The 17,848-nt window shown below is 49.9% G+C and overlaps 1 protein-coding gene across 1 annotated transcript in view; it reads right to left on the bottom strand.

Moving 5' to 3' along the window:
- TMTC1 (transmembrane O-mannosyltransferase targeting cadherins 1) overlaps positions 1–17,848 on the bottom strand; it is a 1,359,696-nt gene that overhangs the window by 1,178,095 nt on the left and 163,753 nt on the right. Inside the window, 1 exon segment of the mRNA XM_030213674.1 lies at positions 8,069–8,142. Coding sequence (XP_030069534.1) covers positions 8,069–8,142 — 74 coding nt within the window.

Genomic DNA, 17,848 nt, shown 5'->3' with positions numbered 1-17,848 from the left:
GGAAAGCGGGCCGTTCTGGAGCTTGAAGTTGAGATAAGATGAAAGGTCAGCAACAAAACACTCCGCACCGATTGCAGCAGGTAGTTAGGGCAGGTGTCCAGCTTGCAGTGCGTTCCTGAAAACTTGCGAAGGGCCAGAGAGACTGTTTCGGCAGTGACTGGCTCAAAGGTGGACCAAGGCCTTATGCGGACGCAAGGCCTTGCAGGAAGTCAGCAGCACTAGAGTAGCTTTGGGGAAGCGAGCTCCAAAGGAGAAGGATCTTATCCCTGAAATGGTTGGCTAGCTGGATCGCTGATGGCATGCCCACACTTGGTGAAGTAACTCGGGAGGTGTCAAACAAGGAATTCAGCTGACGGTAGAGCTTCTGTGCATCCAACATGACTGTTTGAATTCGCTTCTGGAAGAAAGTTCTTTTGGCTTGTTTGATGGCATATTTGTAAGTGTGAAGTGAGAGCTTCCAGGCTGACAGGGTGTGGTCGCCTTTAGACTTATACCAAGCTCTTTCCAGCCGCCTAGTGTGTTGTTTTAGCGCTTTTAAGCCCTGGGTAAACTACACTTTAGTTTTGCGGTGGGAGGAGGATTTAAGTTGCAAAGGTGCAAGTCCATCTAAGATGCATTGACACCGGGCCTCCCAACGAGAGAGGTAATCAAAGGAGTCAGCGTTTGCTTGCCAGGCACCCCCATAATTTGCTCCCAAAATGATTTCAGGTCGACTTCCCCTCTTGTATAGTAAGTAGCAGGTGCCTTCCGCCAGTGGAGTGCAAACCGTAGTTGGTAGTGATCAGACCAAGGGACAGCTGACCAAGCGGTATTAGTTACACAGAGGACATAGTCATTTAGGAGCTTGTAGGCAAAGAGATCAAGGGTATGGCCCTTTTTATGCGTCGGTTGCAGATCAGGACAATGAAGATCTAAGAGAGTGAGGAAACTCAGGTACTGGCACAATGGGCTGGGCTATGGTCGGGACCAAGGAGCGAATGCTACATACCTGTAGCAGGTGTTCTCCGAGGACAGCAGGCTGATTGTTCTCACAAATGGGTTGACGTCCACGGCAGCCCCCTCCAACCGGACCAAAAATCTCGCGGGAGGTCCCGCACGCAGGGCACGTCCACGCGCAGCCGTCTTCCTGCCCATGCGCGACCTTTCCCACTCAGTTGAATGACAAGCAAAGGAATGAGGAAAAATCGCAAATCCAAAGGGGAGGAGGGAGGGTAGGTGAGAACAATCAGCCTGCTGTCCTCAGAGAACACCTGCTACAGGTATGTATCATTCGCTTTCTCCGAGGACAAGCAGGCTGCTTGTTCTCATGACTGGGGTACCCCTAGCTCTCAGGCTCACTCAAAACAAGAACCCAGGTCAATTGAACCTCGCAACGGCGAGGGCATAACAGAAATTGAGCTACGAAGAACAACTAACTGAGAGTGCAGCCTGAACAGAAAAAAATCAGGTCCTGGAGGGTGGAGATGGATTCAATCCCCAAACAGAGTCTGCAGCACCGACTGCCCGAACCGACTGTCGCGTCGGGTATCCTGCTGGAGGCAGTAATGTGATGTGAATGTGTGGACAGGTGACCACGTCGCAGCCTTGCAAATCTCTTCAATAGTGGCTGACTTCAAGTGGGCCACCGACGCTGCCATGGCTCTAACACAATGAGCCGTGACATGACCCTCAACAGCCAGCCCAGTCTGGGCGTTAGTGAAGGAAATGCAATCTGCTAGCCAACTGGAGATGGTGCGTTTCCCGACAGCGACCCCCTTCCTATTGGGGTCGAAAGAAACAAACAATTGGGCGGACTGTCTGTGGGGCTGTGTCCGCTCCAGATAGAAGGCCAACGCTCGCTTGCAGTCCAATGTGTGCAACTGACGTTCAGCAGGGCGGGTATGCGGTCTGGGAAAGAATGTTGGCAAGACGATTGACTGGTTCAGATGGAACTCCGACACCACCTTTGGCAGGAACTTAGGGTGAGTGCGGAGGACTACTCTGTTATGATGAAATTTAGTATACGAAGCATGGGCTACCAGGGCTTGAAGCTCACTGACTCTACGAGCTGAAGTAACTGCCACCAAGAAAATGACCTTCCAGGTCAAGTATTTCAGATGGCATGAACTCAGTGGCTCAAAAGGAGGATTCATCAGCTGGGTGAGGACGACGTTGAGATCCCATGACACTGCAGGAGGCTTGACAGGGGGCTTTGACAAAAGCAAGCCTCTCATGAATCGAACGACTAAAGGCTCTCCAGAGATGGCTTTACCCTCTACACGATAATGGTAAGCACTAATTGCACTAAGGTGATTCCTTACTGAGTTGGTCTTGAGACCAGACTCTGATAAGTGTAGAAGGTATTCAAGCAGGTTCTGTGCAGGACAAGAACGAGGTTCTAGGGCCTTGCTCTCACACCAAACGACAAACCTCCTCCACTTGAAAAAGTAACTCTTTTTAGTGGAATCCTTTCTAGAGGCAAGCAAGACATGAGAGACTCCCTCAGACAGACCCAATGAAGCAAAATCTACGCCCTCAACATTCAGGCCGTGAGAGCCAGAGACTGAAGGTTGGGGTGCAGAAGCACTCCCTCGTTCTGCAAAATGAGAGTTGGAAAACACTCCAATCTCCACGGTTCTTCGGAGGACAACACCAGAAGAAGAGGGAACCAGATCTGACGGGACCAAAAGGGCGCGATCAGAATCATGGTGCTGCGGTCTTGCTTGAGCTTCAGTAAGGTCTTCCCCACCAAAGGTATGGGAGGATATGCATACAGGAGGCCGTTCCCCCAATGGAGGAGAAAGGCATCCGACGCCAGTCTGCCGTGTGCCTGAAGTCTGGAACAGAACTGAGGCAGCTTGTGATTGGTCTGGGAGGCGAAAAGGTCCACCGAGGGGGTGCCCCACTCTCGGAAGATCTTGCGTACCACTCTGGAATGGAGCGACCACTCGTGCGGTTGCATGACTCTGCTCAGTCTGTCGGCCAGACTGTTGTTTACACCTGCCAGGTATGTGGCTTGGAGAAGCATGCCTAACTGGCGTGCCCAACGCCACATTCTGACGGCTTCCTGACACAAAGGGCGAGATCCGGTGCCCCTCTGCTTGTTGATGTAATACATTGCAACCTGATTGTCTGTCCGAATTTGGATAATTTGGTAGGACAGCCGGTCCCTGAAGGCCTTCAGTGCGTTCCAGACCACTCGGAGCTCCAGGAGGTTGATCTGAAGATCTTGTTCCTGGGGGGACCACACCCCCTGGGTGTGGAACCCATCGACATGAGCTCCCCACCCCAGGCGAGATGCATCCGACGTCAGCACTTTTGTAGGCTTGGAAATTTGCAATGGGCGTCCCAGGGTCAAATTGGTCCGAATTGTCCACCAGTGCAGCGAATTGCGGCAACTGAGGGACAGGCGGATGACATCTTCTAGATTCCCGGTGGCCTGGCACCACTGGGAAGCTAGGGTCCATTGATCCGATCTCATGTGAAGACGAGCCATGGGAGTCACATGGACTGTAGAGGCCATATGGCTCAGGAGTCTCAACATCTGCCAAGCTGTGATCTGCTGAGACGCTCTGGTCTGGGAAGCAAGGGACAAAAGATTCTGAGCTCTCGCCTCAGGAAGATAGGCCTGAGCCGTCTGTGAATTCAGCAGAGCTCCTATGAATTCCAGAGATTGGACTGGCTGGAGATGGGACTTCGGGTAATTTATCACAAACCCCAGCAGCTCCAGAAGTTGAATAGTGCACTGCATGGACCGAAGAGCTCCTGCCTCTGAGGTACATAAGTACATAAGTAGTGCCATACTGGGAAAGACCAAAGGTCCATCTAGCCCAGCATCCTGTCACCGACAGTGGCCAATCCAGGTCAAGGGCACCTGGCACGCTCCCCAAACGTAAAAACATTCCAGACAAGTTATACCTAAAAATGAGGAATTTTTCCAGTCCATTTAATAGCGGTCTATGGACTTGTCCTTTAGGAATCTATCTAACCCCTTTTTAAACTCCGTCAAGCTAACCGCCCGTACCACGTTCTCCGGCAATGAATTCCAGAGTCTAATTACACGTTGGGTGAAGAAAAATTTTCTCCGATTCGTTTTAAATTTACCACACTGTAGCTTCAACTCATGCCCTCTAGTCCTAGTATTTTTGGAATCAGGTGCTCTTCACCAGCCAATCGTCAAGATACGGGAACACGTGCACCCCCAAGCTTGCGTAGGTACGCTGCAACCACCACGAGCCACTTTGTGAACACCCGTGGTGCAGAGGCGAGCCCAAAGGGCAGCACACAATACTGAAAGTGACGTGTCCCCAGACGGAATCGGAGATACTGTCTGTGGGCTGGCAGTATCGGGATGTGAGTATAAGCATCCTTTAAATCCAGGGAACATAGCCAATCGTCTTTCTGAATCATGGGTAGAAGGGTGCCCAAGAAAAGCATCCTGAACTTTTCTCACACCAGATACTTGTTCAGGCCTCTCAGGTCTAGGATGGGGTGCATCCCCCCTGTTTTCTTCTCCACAAGGAAGTACCTGGAATAGAATCCCTGCCCTTCCTGCCCGGGTGGCATGGGCTCGACCGCATTGGCGCTGAGAAGGGCGGAGAGTTCCTCTGCAAGTACCTGATTGTGATGGGAGCTGAAGGATTGAGCTCCCGGTGGACAATTTGGTGGGGTGCAGACCAAATTCAGGGTGTATCCGCACTGCACTATTGGGAGAACCCACAGGTCGAAGGTTATGAGAGGCCACCTTTGGTGAAAAACTTTCAACCTCCCCCCGACCGGCAGGCCGTCCGGCACGGCTACTTTGATGGCAGCTATGTTCCCATGGATCCAGTCAAAAGCTCGTCCCTTGCTTTTGCTGTGGAGGCGCAGGGGGCTGCTTAGGCGCACGCTGTTGACGGGAACGAGCGCGCTGGGACTGTCCCTGTGCCTGAGGAGGCCTTCGGGCCGGCTGGGTGTACCTACGCTTGCTGTAGGCATAGGGTGCAGCCTGCCGGGCCCGGGAAAAACGTCCACCTGCGGAGGTGGATGCTGAAGGCGCCCGGTGGGAGAGCTTGTCGAGAGCGGTTTCCCGCTGGTGTAGTTGGTCCACCAACTGCTCGACCTTCTCGCCAAAAATGTTATCCCCCCGGCAAGGGACATCCGCCAGCCGCTGCTGGGTGCAGTTGTCCAGGTCAGAGGCACGCAGCCAGGAGAGTCTGCGCATCACTATACCTTGGGCCGCAGCTCTGGATGCCATATCACAGGTGTCATAGATACCCCTGGACAGGAATTTTCTGCACGCCTTCAGCTGCCTGACCACCTCCTGAAATGGCCTGGACTGCTCCGGGGGGAGCTTGTCAACCAGGTCCGCCAGTTGCCGCACATTATTCTGCATGTGGATGCTCGTGTAGAGCTGGTATGATTGGATTCTGGTCACAAGCATGGAAGATTGATAGGCCTTCCTCCCAAACGAGTCCAGAGTGCGAGACTCCCGCCCAGGGGGCGCTGAGGCGGTATCCCTCGAACTCCGTGCTCTCTTGAGAGCAGAATCCATGACCGCCAAGTCATGAGGCAATTTTGGCCGTATCAACTCTGGGTCTGAGTGGATTCTGTATTGGGACTCCGTTTTCTTGAGAATGTTGGGATTAGATAATGGCTTCAACCATTTCCGAAGCAGTGTCTCTTTAAGGACATTGTGTAACTGTACCGTGGAAGACTCTCTAGGTGGTGATGGATAGTCGAGAACTTCGAGCATCTCCGCCCTCGGCTCATCCACAGTAACCACTGGGAAGGGAATGCTGATAGACATATCCCGGACAAAAGAGGCAAAGGAGAGGCTCTCAGGAGGCGAGAGCTTCCTCTCCGGTGAAGGAGTGGGGTCGGAGGGAAGGCCCACAGACTCCTCTGAGGAGAAATATCTGGGGTCCTCCTCCTCCCCCCCCACGAGGCCTCCTCCTCGGTGTCGGACATGAGCTCTCTCAGCTCAGACCGCAACCGGGCCCGTCTCGACTGCGAGGAACCACGTCCTCGATGATGGCATCGAGAGGTGGACTCCCGCGCCGGTGGGGATGAAGCTCCCTCCATCGACGTCGACGGAGATTCCACCTGAGTGGCAATCGACACCGGTGCCGCAAGCGGCGTCGGCGGCCTCATCACCGGACCAGAGCCCACCGGCACCTCCATCAATGGCACCGAGGGCGCAAGCACCCCCGGTGCCGGCAGGGCCTGGCACATCAGCCCTTCCAGGATCACCGGAAGGATGGCTCGGAGGCACTCGTTTAGGCCCGGTCGGGAAAGGCAGGGGGGCCGGTGTGGGCGTTGGTGCTGGAAGCTGCCCGGGTCCAGGAGACGGTACCAAAGTACCCGACGACCTGCGCATCGACACCTCTTCGACCAAGGGGGAGCGCTCCTCCCGGCACTGCCGCTTCCTGGGGGGTCGAGTCCTCTCTCAGTGTCCCGGAGCTGCCAGTCCCGTGCGCCGTGGGCGACCAATGGCGGTGCTTTTTGGCAGCTTTCTTCCGATGTCCGTCATCGGCGCTCCGCGAAAGAGAAGAGGAGGAGGTGGAGTCCCCACGACCTCGAGGTATCGGATCCGACAGGGTTCGGTCCCAATGGCCCTGAGCAGCGGGAGTGGCCGAGGCTGACTGCCCACGCGGCCGCTCACCACCGCCGTCGCTGGTCGTCGGGCCAAAGGAACCTATGCTCCTGGGGTCGATGCCATAGTCGGCGCCGACGCCGTCGACATCGGTAACGGTACCGAAGACCCGGCCGTCGACACCGATGCCGTCAAGGTCGACGTCGAAGGGCCGGCGCAAGTTCCAAAAAGACGGTCCCGAAGAACTTGCCTCGCCACCTGTGTCCGCTTCCGTAAGCCGAGACACAAGGTGCATGTCTTGGAATTATGCTCTGGGCCGAGGCACCGGAGGCACCAAGCGTGAGTATCGGTCTGCGAGATCTGCCGGCCGCACCAACCACACTTCTTGAATCTGCTCGGGACCTTCGAGGACATCGACGGAAAAATCGCCGTCGGCGAAGTCAAAATCGTCGATGGTGGCGGTGAAAAGCACACCAAAAGAAAGAAAAGAAACAACCGCGCGGCCACAAGGCTGCAACTACGCGACCTTGCGACTAAAGACGACGAGGGAAAAACTTTTTTTTTTTTTTTTAAACGAGAAAAAGAAAAAACGCGAACGCGCAACAACAAAACAAAGCGCGGACTAGGCCGCAATCCGGTTTCCGGGGCTGACTAAGAGAGGGACGAAGACGCGTCTCTCTCCAGCGCGGAATGGAAAAAACTGAGCGGGAACGGTGGCGCACTGGCGGGAAGACAGCCGTGCAAGCGCGGTGGGCGTGCCCTGCGTGCGGGACCTCCCGCGAGATTTTTGTTCCAGTTGGAGGGGGCTGCCGTGGACGTCAACCCAGTCGTGAGAACAAGCAGCCTGCTTGTCCTCGGAGAATACTGGATACACCATGAATGGTTATCAGTGCCTGAGATGGTCAGGTTGCACCGAGAACAGAGTTTGAAGCCACTGGGAGTCTTTGATGACATGGAAGACTGCCCTAGCCAAATCAAAAAATGCGATTGTGCTGAAAAGCAACACAAAAATAAGGGGAAAAACCCGGCCAAGCAGACCTAAGGATGGCCACTACTAAAAAATAAAAAATAAAAGAAATAAAGGAAACTTTTTTTTTAAACTAATATAAAAACAGAAAGATATGAAGAGAAAAAAACGCAAAAAGGCACTGAAGGCTCTCCCAGGTGAAGAAGCGGAGCCAGAGTAAACTGCTGCCGCTCCTCACGCAGAAAAAACAGAACTGAGAGCACGGCCACGCGGCGGGCGAGAAGGCACTCGGCGCATGCGTGGTTGGATGTGTAGCACACTCAGAAGGCTCCAGCAAAAGTTTTTGCTTTTCCAAATGCCGGTTCCCAGGCCGGCGTGGATCGCCATCCCACGTGAGGATTATTGTCCTCGGAGAACTACATGCTCCACCCATACTATACACACTCTGTTTAAGTTATGTGTGCCATTGTCGAATAGCATAGTAAAAGGGCCACTAAATACATCACATATTGCATATTCAATCACAGCACATTAGTAAGCGTACATACCTATTATAGGAAAGGAATGACAGCAGAAATAGTAAACAGGCCAAAACATCTGCTCTGCCGACAATTCCAGTGACCTAAACAACAGAATACCAATAAACGTGATATTGCAAAAATTTTGAGATCATCATCTGTTCAGAAAGTAATCAGGTGGGCTGTGGAAAACAATGGCAACATAAAAAGCCAATCAAATGAAAAATAATTTTCAGTCAATATAAAGCTAGCAGTAATCAGTGTTTTTTTTTAAACTGTGGGGAACTTGGGGGGCTCGGGACCCCTAATATTTGTATATGCATATATGCAGAGCACTCCTCTGGATAATAAACAAACAAGGATTAACTATAAAATTTATTCCGTCCCCCCTAATTATTCTATGTGCTGTTTTCAAGCCTTGCTAACTAGATCAGGCTGCAAGGTGGCCTTTTGAAATTGTGCAAGAACACCCATGTGACCCACACTCCTAACTAAACTGGATCCAAAAACATGTTTACATATTTAGTGTGATTTGTTGGACAAGCAATGGGAGAAGGGGAAGTGGACCTTTCATTGAGACAGATGTGTGTGGGTGAGAGACAGTTATACAAGATCTTGGGGAGAGAGTGCATCACAAGAATGGAAAGAAATGTTTTTTTTCTGTATTTTTGCTGACCAGTGTTAAGGTCATGTCTAGGACAAGATACTGTACAAGACAGCTTAAGTATTTATTGATTGTGTACTTTGTTACAAGCTTTTAGAAGATAAGTACATGTATATAGAATGGTCCAATGTAATTAATACAACTTCAATGGATATTTAGGTTAGTATTAATTCTTGGGTCAGGATTTCCTGTGTTTCATACAGTTTGAAACCACATTGTATCCGGATAGTGAAGAGGGGAAGTCTGCTAGCTTAACCACAAGGTCAGCTGGTACATATAGTTTGGATATGTGATATAAAAAAAAACTGCTAGTAGCATGAGGAGGTGAGCTTGGAATTTGTGACAGAAGGTATGGTGGATGAAGATAGCATGGATTCGTGACTCAGAGTCAGGTGGAGTGGCGTAACTGCTATTCTAGGATTTAGGGTATGAACTGATTATTGATAGGCTAGAAGTTAGATGTGTTGGATTAGGAAAGTAGATGACTGGTTAGTGGGATGTGCTAAAATGATAATTAGTTTCCAGATTACTGTATAGCATGCACTAAATCAATTGTATAAAAATGAGGAAAATCTATGTACGTGGGACTTCCTTGTTTCCACGGCAGTGAACTGGCATGGACCCAAGAAAGTCTATCTAATAATTTCTTTTCTGTATTTCAAACTTGCTATAAGCCACTGCTTGAGCTACTATTTACTTGTTTTCAGAATAAACTTTTCTTTTTATTTCACTTTTTTTTTTTTAATGATTTTACAATTTTACATCCGTTTCAAAAATGTACTAGATACAGAAAATATATTTTAACTTACTATAACATAGGAAATATAATCATTCTTATATTGACCACAATCAACACCACATTGTGAGGCAAGAAACTAGGAACAACAAAATAAAGGAAAAATTAACTGAGTTTAATTTACTCTACAAGAAGAAGAAAACCCTAACTACTCGCTAGCCGATTTAACAGCATATTTAAAGTGGGGCCTCAGGTCCGATCACCAATCTTACTATGTTCTTTCGAATCTATATATATTTGCATTTTTCTGGGGTCAAGAAACATATAATTAATGCCATCAATAGACACAAAGCATCTACACGGATATTTTAGGACAGATGTTCCAGATAATGCGAGAATTCGTAGCTTTAACACCAGGAATTCTCATCTGCGCTTTTGTGTCTCTTTGTTAAGATCAGGAAATATCTGAATCCTAGCTCCAAAAAAAGATGCCTGAAATACAATTTAAAGATATTGTTTCTATCAAGCTCAAGAGCGAATGATACCAGGAGAATTGTATGCTCAGTAACCATCTCCAGTGAACACTTGAGGAACTCTGTCAAGTTCAGATCAGGTTGAGGCTGAGAAATCAGGGATTGAGATCGAATTCCAGATATGTAGCGAGCCCCGGTAATGGGCGGAAAGCCCTCCATAGGAATTCCTAGGATTTCTCCAAAATATTTTTTTAGCATATCTTTAGCAGGAATTATAGGAGACTTCAGAAAATTAAGGAATTAAGTTCCAGTCAAATCCTGTAATTTTTTAAGCTCTCCTCCCAGTATTTCAGTTTTCTCTCGATTTTCTTGTATTTTGCCACAAAGCTGCTCTTGAGTTTGTTTTAGACCTACAATTTCTTCTTTTATATAAGTTGTTACCTTGGTAAGGTTGGTGTTCATCCCCTGTATGGCGTCCCACAACAACTCAAGCGTTATTACAGCTGGTTTTATTTTTTCACCGCTATCCACGGAAGGTGCCACCAGGACAGGAGTGAGTGCAGGGCTCACTGCACCCAGTTCTGTAGTCGCTAACTTCTCTGGGGTCGACGCTTCCACGGGGCCTCCTCCGGTTACTAGTGCAGGGAACACTTCGGTTTGCAATAGCTGCCCCTCCGATAGAGAGCGAATACTTCCGGGTCGCGGTGGTGCTGTAGTTGGAGGCGGGCTAAGTGATGCTGCCTCTATGCTGCGGTCCGATAGACCAGCTACGGACCCCATCGTCGCAGGTGCTGGCATTTTACTCGTCTGGACGCCGTACATCTCCAACGTTTGTTGCCAGAGGGCCGGGCTTCCAGGGCAGGAGGAGGACTGAATCCCTGTTTTCCCCTTCCTTTTCCCCATGAATCCTCGTGGGGAAAGTGCTGCTCTCTCAGGCAAGTACGTTGGGTTTTGGGAGCTCAGACGCGACTTCCTCTCAAATTGCCATCTTGCCTGATTATCTTTTTATTTCACTTCTGAGTAAGTATTTGTTTTATTTGTGTGAGAAACAAATCCAAGAACAAGGGTGTTCTAGCAATAATCAGTTGGGGTTTGGCCAAGGTGAGTGCAGACCCCAACAAAACACTGACTGTCATTGGCAGAATTAGTCCCAGATATTCAATGCTGGACCATGGCCAAGCACCAGCATTATACAGGACCATACCACTATGTGCAAGACGCTGGGTATTATGCGGGCCCTGGCTGAGTTTTGGTTGAGATTCACAGAAGGAAGGCAGGTGTCTTCACCATCTCCAAGCCCCCCCCCCCCCTCAATGATCCAGATCCCGCTACCATCAATGACAGGAAAGCCCCAACTGATCCCACTCCCACTCCTGTAGACCCACTACCTTGCATATCCCTATAGCCTAGCACAGTTTTTCCCAAGTCCAGACCTGAAGTACCCCTTGCCAGTCAGGTTTTCAGACTATCCACAATGAATATGCATGAACTTAACTTGCATACACTGACTCCATTATTTATTTATTTATTGTATTTGTACCCCACATTTTCCCACCTTTTTGCAGGCTCAATGTGGCTTACAGAGTTTGGAAATGAAAACGTCGTTACATGATTTGAAGTCCAGACCTGGAGTACCCCTTGCCAGTCAGGTTTTCAGACTATCCACAATGAATATGCATGAACTTAACTTGCATACACTGACTCCATTATTTATTTATTTATTGTCTTTGTACCCCACATTTTCCCACCTTTTTGCAGGCTCAATGTGGCTTACAGAGTATGGAAATGAAAACGTTGTTACATGATTTGAAGACAAAAAAAAAAGATAGTCAATCATAAGTTGAGGTGAAAGAGGAATTCAGATGGAAAGGTGTTAGGTAAGGTCGTGTGAGAGGTGTCTTAGGTGTAATTGGGTAGTTTAAGGAATGATTTGTTTCATTGAGGGTGACTTTTGTAGGCTCTGTTGAAGAGATGTGTTTTCAGGGCTTTGCGAAAGCTTGTTAGATTGGTTATGGTTTTCAGCGCCATGGGTAGTGTGTTCCAGGACTGTGTGCTTTTGTACGCAAAGGTAGTAGCATAAGCTTGTTTGTATTTCATTCCTTTACAGCTGGGGAGGTTCAGGTTGAGGAATTTGCGGGCCGATCTTTTGGCATTCCTGGGCAGTAAGTCCACTAGGTTTAGAATATAGAGTGGGGCATCCGCATGAATGATTTTGTGTACAGTCGTGCAGATCTTGAACTCGATTCGTTCCTTGAGCGGGAGCCAGTGCAGTTTCTCTCTGAGGGGTTTCGCACTTTCGTATTTAGGTGTTCCAAAAATGAGTCTGGCTGCGGTGTTCTGGGCTGTCTGGAGTTTTTTGATGGTCTGTTCTTTGCAGCCTGCGTATAGATCGTTACAGTAGTCCAAGTGGCTTATTACCAATGACTGTACTAGGGTGCGGAAAATGTTTCTTGGGAAGAAAGGTTTTATTCTTTTGAGTTTCCACATCGATTGGAACATTTTTTTCGTAGTGTTCTTCACGTGGGTGTCGAGAGTGAGGTTTCGGTCAATGGTGACTCCAAGGATTTTCAGATTTTCTGAGATAGGAAGTGTGCAGTAGGGTGTAGTTATTGTAGGGTAGTTGTTTGTATTGTATTGGGAGGTGAGAACTAGACACTGAGTTTTTTCTGCGTTGAGTTTTAGCTTGAATGAGTCCGCCCAAGAGTGCATAGTCTGGAAGCTCTGGTTGATCTCGTTGGTTATTTCATTTAAGTCACTTTTGAACGGGATATGGATCGTAACATCATCGGCATATATGTAGGGATTAAGGTTTTGGTTGGCTAGGAGTTTGGCTAGTGGTATCATCATTAGGTTGAAGATAGTTGGTGAGAGGGGGGATCCTTGGGGAACTCCGCATTCTGGTCTCCAAGGTGGTGATCTGTCCGTATTCGTTATTACTTGGTAGGATCTGGTGGTGAGGAATCCTTCAAACCATTTGAGAACTGGGCCTCCGATTCCGAAGTACTCTAGTAGATGTAACAAAATTTCATGATCCACCATGTCGAAGGCACTAGACATGTCGAATTGTAGAATGAGTATGTTCTTGCCGGTTGCAATCGTTGTTTTGAATGTGTTCATTGCCGACACTAGTACAGTTTCAGTACTATGATTAGATCGAAATCCTGATTGAGACTCATGTAGAATTGAGTGTTTAGTCAGGTATTCCGTGAGTTGTTTCGTCACTATACCTTCCATCAATTTTGTTGTGAGTGGGATGGAAGCGACTGGTCGGTAGTTGGTTAAGTCCATTGTGCTTTTCTTGGTATCTTTAGGCAGAGGAGTGAGTAGGATATTTCCATTTTCCGTGGGGAAGAGTCCGTTTATGAGTCTGTAGTTTATTTGGTTCATGAGGTCTTGTTTGAATTGTTTGGGTGTGGATCTTATTAGGCTGGTAGGGCAAGTGTCAAGTTTGCATTGAGATTTGGCATATTTACTGAGCCAGTGTGTGAGTTCATTTATTGAGATCAGGTCAAAATTGGTCCATGATCGATTGGCTGGGTATTCCCCATGTAACAGGACCCTCGGCTAGTAAATCAGGAGACAAGAGGCAACTGGTTCCAAAGGCAAGACAGCTTTATTGCTAGCAATGTACAGTACTGAGTTCCGTCTCAGGATACTGTGTGTCAGAAATCACCTGACACTCACATTTATACCTCTCTTCTGGGCCTGCGCATTAGGCCCCTTATACGTCACAGTTGGCATGCGCAGTAAACATTTGTAGTTCTTGTAGTTCTTACAGTACATACATACGTCATAATACTGAAATGATACTAGCAAGGGAAACGAAACTTATCTCCCTGTTTAGCACACACACACATATAATCACACAATGCTTCTTTCACAGAGTTGATAAGGCTCACTGGAGCATAAGGCTCAGAGATGCAGGCTATCTTCTATTCATGTGGCGTCTACGTGCAGGCTGATTCAGTGTGCAAGCCTTGGCAACTAAATGTTACAAGCTGTTATCTACTGCTCCTGCATCCTGTCTCAAACAGTTATTTAGCTTGCAAGCAGGAGTTGACAGTTTGTAGTTAAGGCACAGTATTAAGGCACAGTGCAAGACAATGTAAATGTCCAGTAAACATTCAAGTATGGAATGTGGCACAAAGAAGGCAAAGTCCATAGGTAATATGCACGAAGTTTGAGGCCATCCTGCCAGTCCAGTGGATGCTGCAGGCCATATCTAGTGTCCACTCCTACAATTTCCCCCTTTTGATACTTGAACATCCGTTCCGGTGGAGAGTATCACCTTCAAGGGTGCTGAAAAAGAAAGAGAGACAAGAAGAATTAGCTTAAGGAGGCAATGAGGGGGCCCTATGCCCTTGCGCATCCGTTGGTTGCTTCGCCGGGGTCGAGACGAAGGTCCCTATTGGAGCCCCCCCCCCCCCTTTGTAGCCGGACTTTTGCTGTCACAAGGGGGTCAGCCCACCGGTCGCCTCGGAGGAAGAAACTTCAACTTCATCAACATCAGATTGCAGTATGGGGGAGTACATCTGGAGGGCCATAATCTGGGCGGCTGCCCGCCGGTCAGCAATGGTTTCCATTGTGGAATGGAGGCACATGAAAACAAAGGGAAAAGATAAGGGTATTAGTAAACAGGACAACAAGAACAGGCCCCCCATGATAAGGATGCCCTTGAGGACTCCGGAAGTGGGCAGTCAGTCGGTTAGGGAAGAAGTCCAGTCCCAGGCACTGTTCCAGGTTTGAACGGGGACATGGGCCAACTTCACCATCCGGTCGGTGATATCCTTAATGACGTGACTCTGGTCGTCGATCTGCAGGCAGCAGTTACTGAGGTTGAACTTCCCACACACCCCCCCTTCCTGGGCCAACAGGTAATCAAGGGCAAGGCGGTTTTGGTAAACTGCGGTGATTAACTTAGTGTTCTGCCGTGCCAAAACGTTGAGCGCAAAGGCTGAGTCGTTCGTGAGTATTTCGAGCACAGCCTGCAGGCGACTGAAGCGATTCAGCATATAGATAGGGGTACGGTATCCATACGTGCCATCTTCAGCACAGGTGGCCGGGCCATAGTAATGGATTATGCGTTCCGGCGGCCATTCATTGTCCTTCCAATCTCCTATCCGGACCTTGGTGTCACGGGTAGACCGCCTCCGTCTATTTCTGGGCCCCTGCTCCATGTAGAGGGGAATACCTAGCGTTTCGCCCACCCGAAGGGGTAAGAGGAAGAAACTGGGTCGGACTGTGCCCAGGAGGCAGGTACCGAACCAGCGGGCGGGAAGCTGTTCGTAGGCCCTGAAGCCGCATATATAATAGTAGCCTTCCGGAGCTATCCATTTGAGGGAGGCGTTACCCCCGTGCGTCCACGTCGCGTTCAGGGTAGGTTCAGACCATATGGGTGTCGGTATGGGCAGGTCGTCGGTTTGCCACCAGGTGGTGTGACTGCCGTTATACTGGATAACTCCCGTGCAGGCCGAGTCACCAACGGGGACAGAGTATCGTTTCGAGGGGGCCCGGCTGGCACACAGAGTGCCTATAATGTTGGTTCTCAATGCCCACTCATAAGGGCGAGGCCGTTGTGCAAAGGTGATGTTAGTGGTGTTCAGGGCATCCCACATGTGCTGGTGGACTTCCTTTGCTTCCCAGGGCCATTGCTCACCCATGTCAGTGCCGCCACAGACAAAACAGTTAGTAACTCCGAGGGAGAGGGCTATGTTCTCGGCCAAATTAAGGAACATGTTCCGGGCTTCAGGTGAAACGGGAAACTTAGTAGCTACCTCCTCTGTACGGGCAATCTCATCGAATACCTCCTGGAATCCAACTATGGTAGTCTGATAATGCGTGGGAGGCTTAGCATCGAGGCTCTGGCATATGGTGACATAGGTAAGCGGATCCATCCCGGTCCCGTCAATGCCGAAGCCCCAGGTTTCTTTCCAGGGGACCCCATGTCCTCTGAGAGGCCAGTCCAGGAGGACAGTGTTGCCGGAACTTCGGCGGAATTCGCCCAGGCCGGTACATCCAGGATATCCTCCTCCCGTGTAGGCGCATACCCTCTTCCATCCCGAGGCCCGAGTGTCTGCCGCACATGGTAGCCAAGCCCAAGGGGAACCATATCTCCAATCTAAAGTTAGGGGGCAAACATACTTGTGGTTGTCTGCATAGGCCTTTCGCCAGTTTTGGCTGCCGCACTTACGAGACCATGGGTGTTTGTCCATAGCAGCACAAACGTCAAAGGTGAGGGTGGCTACAGTTTGAATACCGGCTACAAGGACGCGGGTAGAGTTTACGTAATACAGGATGCCATCTCCCTCAATTCCTGTAGACGACGTGATGGTCCGCCCTGGAGGCCCTCGGACCGGGTACTGAGGAAGACCAACACTAAGGGTGACATTATAATATCGGGGGGCTGAGGGAGAATGGCAGATAGTGCGGTTCTTATTCTCAAGGCATCTGTGGAACTGCTGGGGACCATCCGGTGTGGTAATGACACAGGGAGTAAGGGGATTACAGTCCTTCTCTGGGGGCTGAGACTGGTGAATGAGGGTGGTGACAAGGTTGTACCCTTCAGCCGTTCGGTGACGCACCAGGCGCAGGCACTCGATACAGTTCAATCTAAGAGCAATCATCTCCACCGGGACTAGGCAGAGGGGGAGAACGAAGAGCAGGACGAACATCATGGTTGGGGGAAGAGGTATCCGAGTTGTTGCAGCAGGAAGAGGACGAGGCTCAGGATGACAGCTCCAATAAACAGTGAACCTAAAGCACAGAACGTCCAGGGGCTAAGTTTATGACTAGACATGGACTTGGTTCACCTCCTCTTTAGGGTTAGTCGCAGTGGAGTGTCTGGGTGGCTGTGGGCTCTCCAAACTCCGGGTGGGCTGTCGGTTCGCGCAGCTGGCTTCAGCCTGGTCCAATGTATCCAAACGGGACTTCCTGCAATTTTAACAGTGGTCGGGGTGGTTAGGAGGACAAGGGAGGGCCCCTTCCATTTGGGCTTCAAGCAGTCAGACTCGTCCCATTCTTTCACCCATACTTCATCTCCCACCCGAAACTGGTGTGTAGGGCTAGTAAGGACTAAGGGACCTACACTCTCAGTGTACTGTTGGATGTCCTGCACTACCTCGCGTAAAGCATTCAGCTGATTGACTAAGGAACTCTCACCCTGTATCTGCAAGGAGTCGGGAAAGGAAGGCAGAGGTGGTGGCCTGATGTACATCATCTCATAAGGGGTGAGACCAGTAGCTTTGGGCGTGCACCTAAGGTGCAGCAATGCGAGTGGGAGCAGGTCGGGCCATTTGGCTTTGGCTTCTTGGCATAGTTTAGCTAGCTGGTTCTTCAGGGATCGGTTGGCTCTCTCCACTACCCCACTGCTCTGGGGTCTCCAGGCACAATGTAGCTTCCAATTGAGGCCCAATCTAGTACTGAGTTGCTGGGTCACTTCACTGGCAAATGCAGGCCCGTTATCAGAGTTGATCTGTTTAGGGAGGCCGTATCTAGGCAAGATGTGGTGAATAAGTAAGGAAGTAACTTCTTTAGCCATCTCCGTCCTGGTGGGTATGGCTTCAATCCATCCGGTGTACGTACACACTGCCACGAGGATAGCTTTGTAGCCCTGGGCCGGGGGCATGTGCGTGAAGTCAACTTGGCAGACTTGAAATGGGCTGGTGCCACGGAGGATGTGACCAGGAGCAGGACCTGGTCCTGTCCGTGGGTTGTTCCGGGCACAAGTTGTGCACCTATTGGAAGCATTCTTGGTCCAGAGGGATAGTTTGTTGATGTAGTAGGTCTTTTCCAGCAGGTGTCCCAAGGCGTCTCTGCCCAGGTGGGTGCGGTTATGGGCTTCCCTGACCACTGTCCAGGCCAGGGCTTCGGGTATCCATATTCGGCCATCCTGTAGTAGCCACCACCCATTACGCGATTCCAGGCCCTCTTGTCGGGCC

The sequence above is a fragment of the Microcaecilia unicolor genome, chromosome 9, assembly GCF_901765095.1.
Source record: "Microcaecilia unicolor chromosome 9, aMicUni1.1, whole genome shotgun sequence".
NCBI lineage: Eukaryota > Metazoa > Chordata > Amphibia > Gymnophiona > Siphonopidae > Microcaecilia > Microcaecilia unicolor.
The sequence above is the reverse complement of the archived record's forward strand: the minus strand, read 5'-3'. Positions and strand labels throughout refer to the sequence as shown.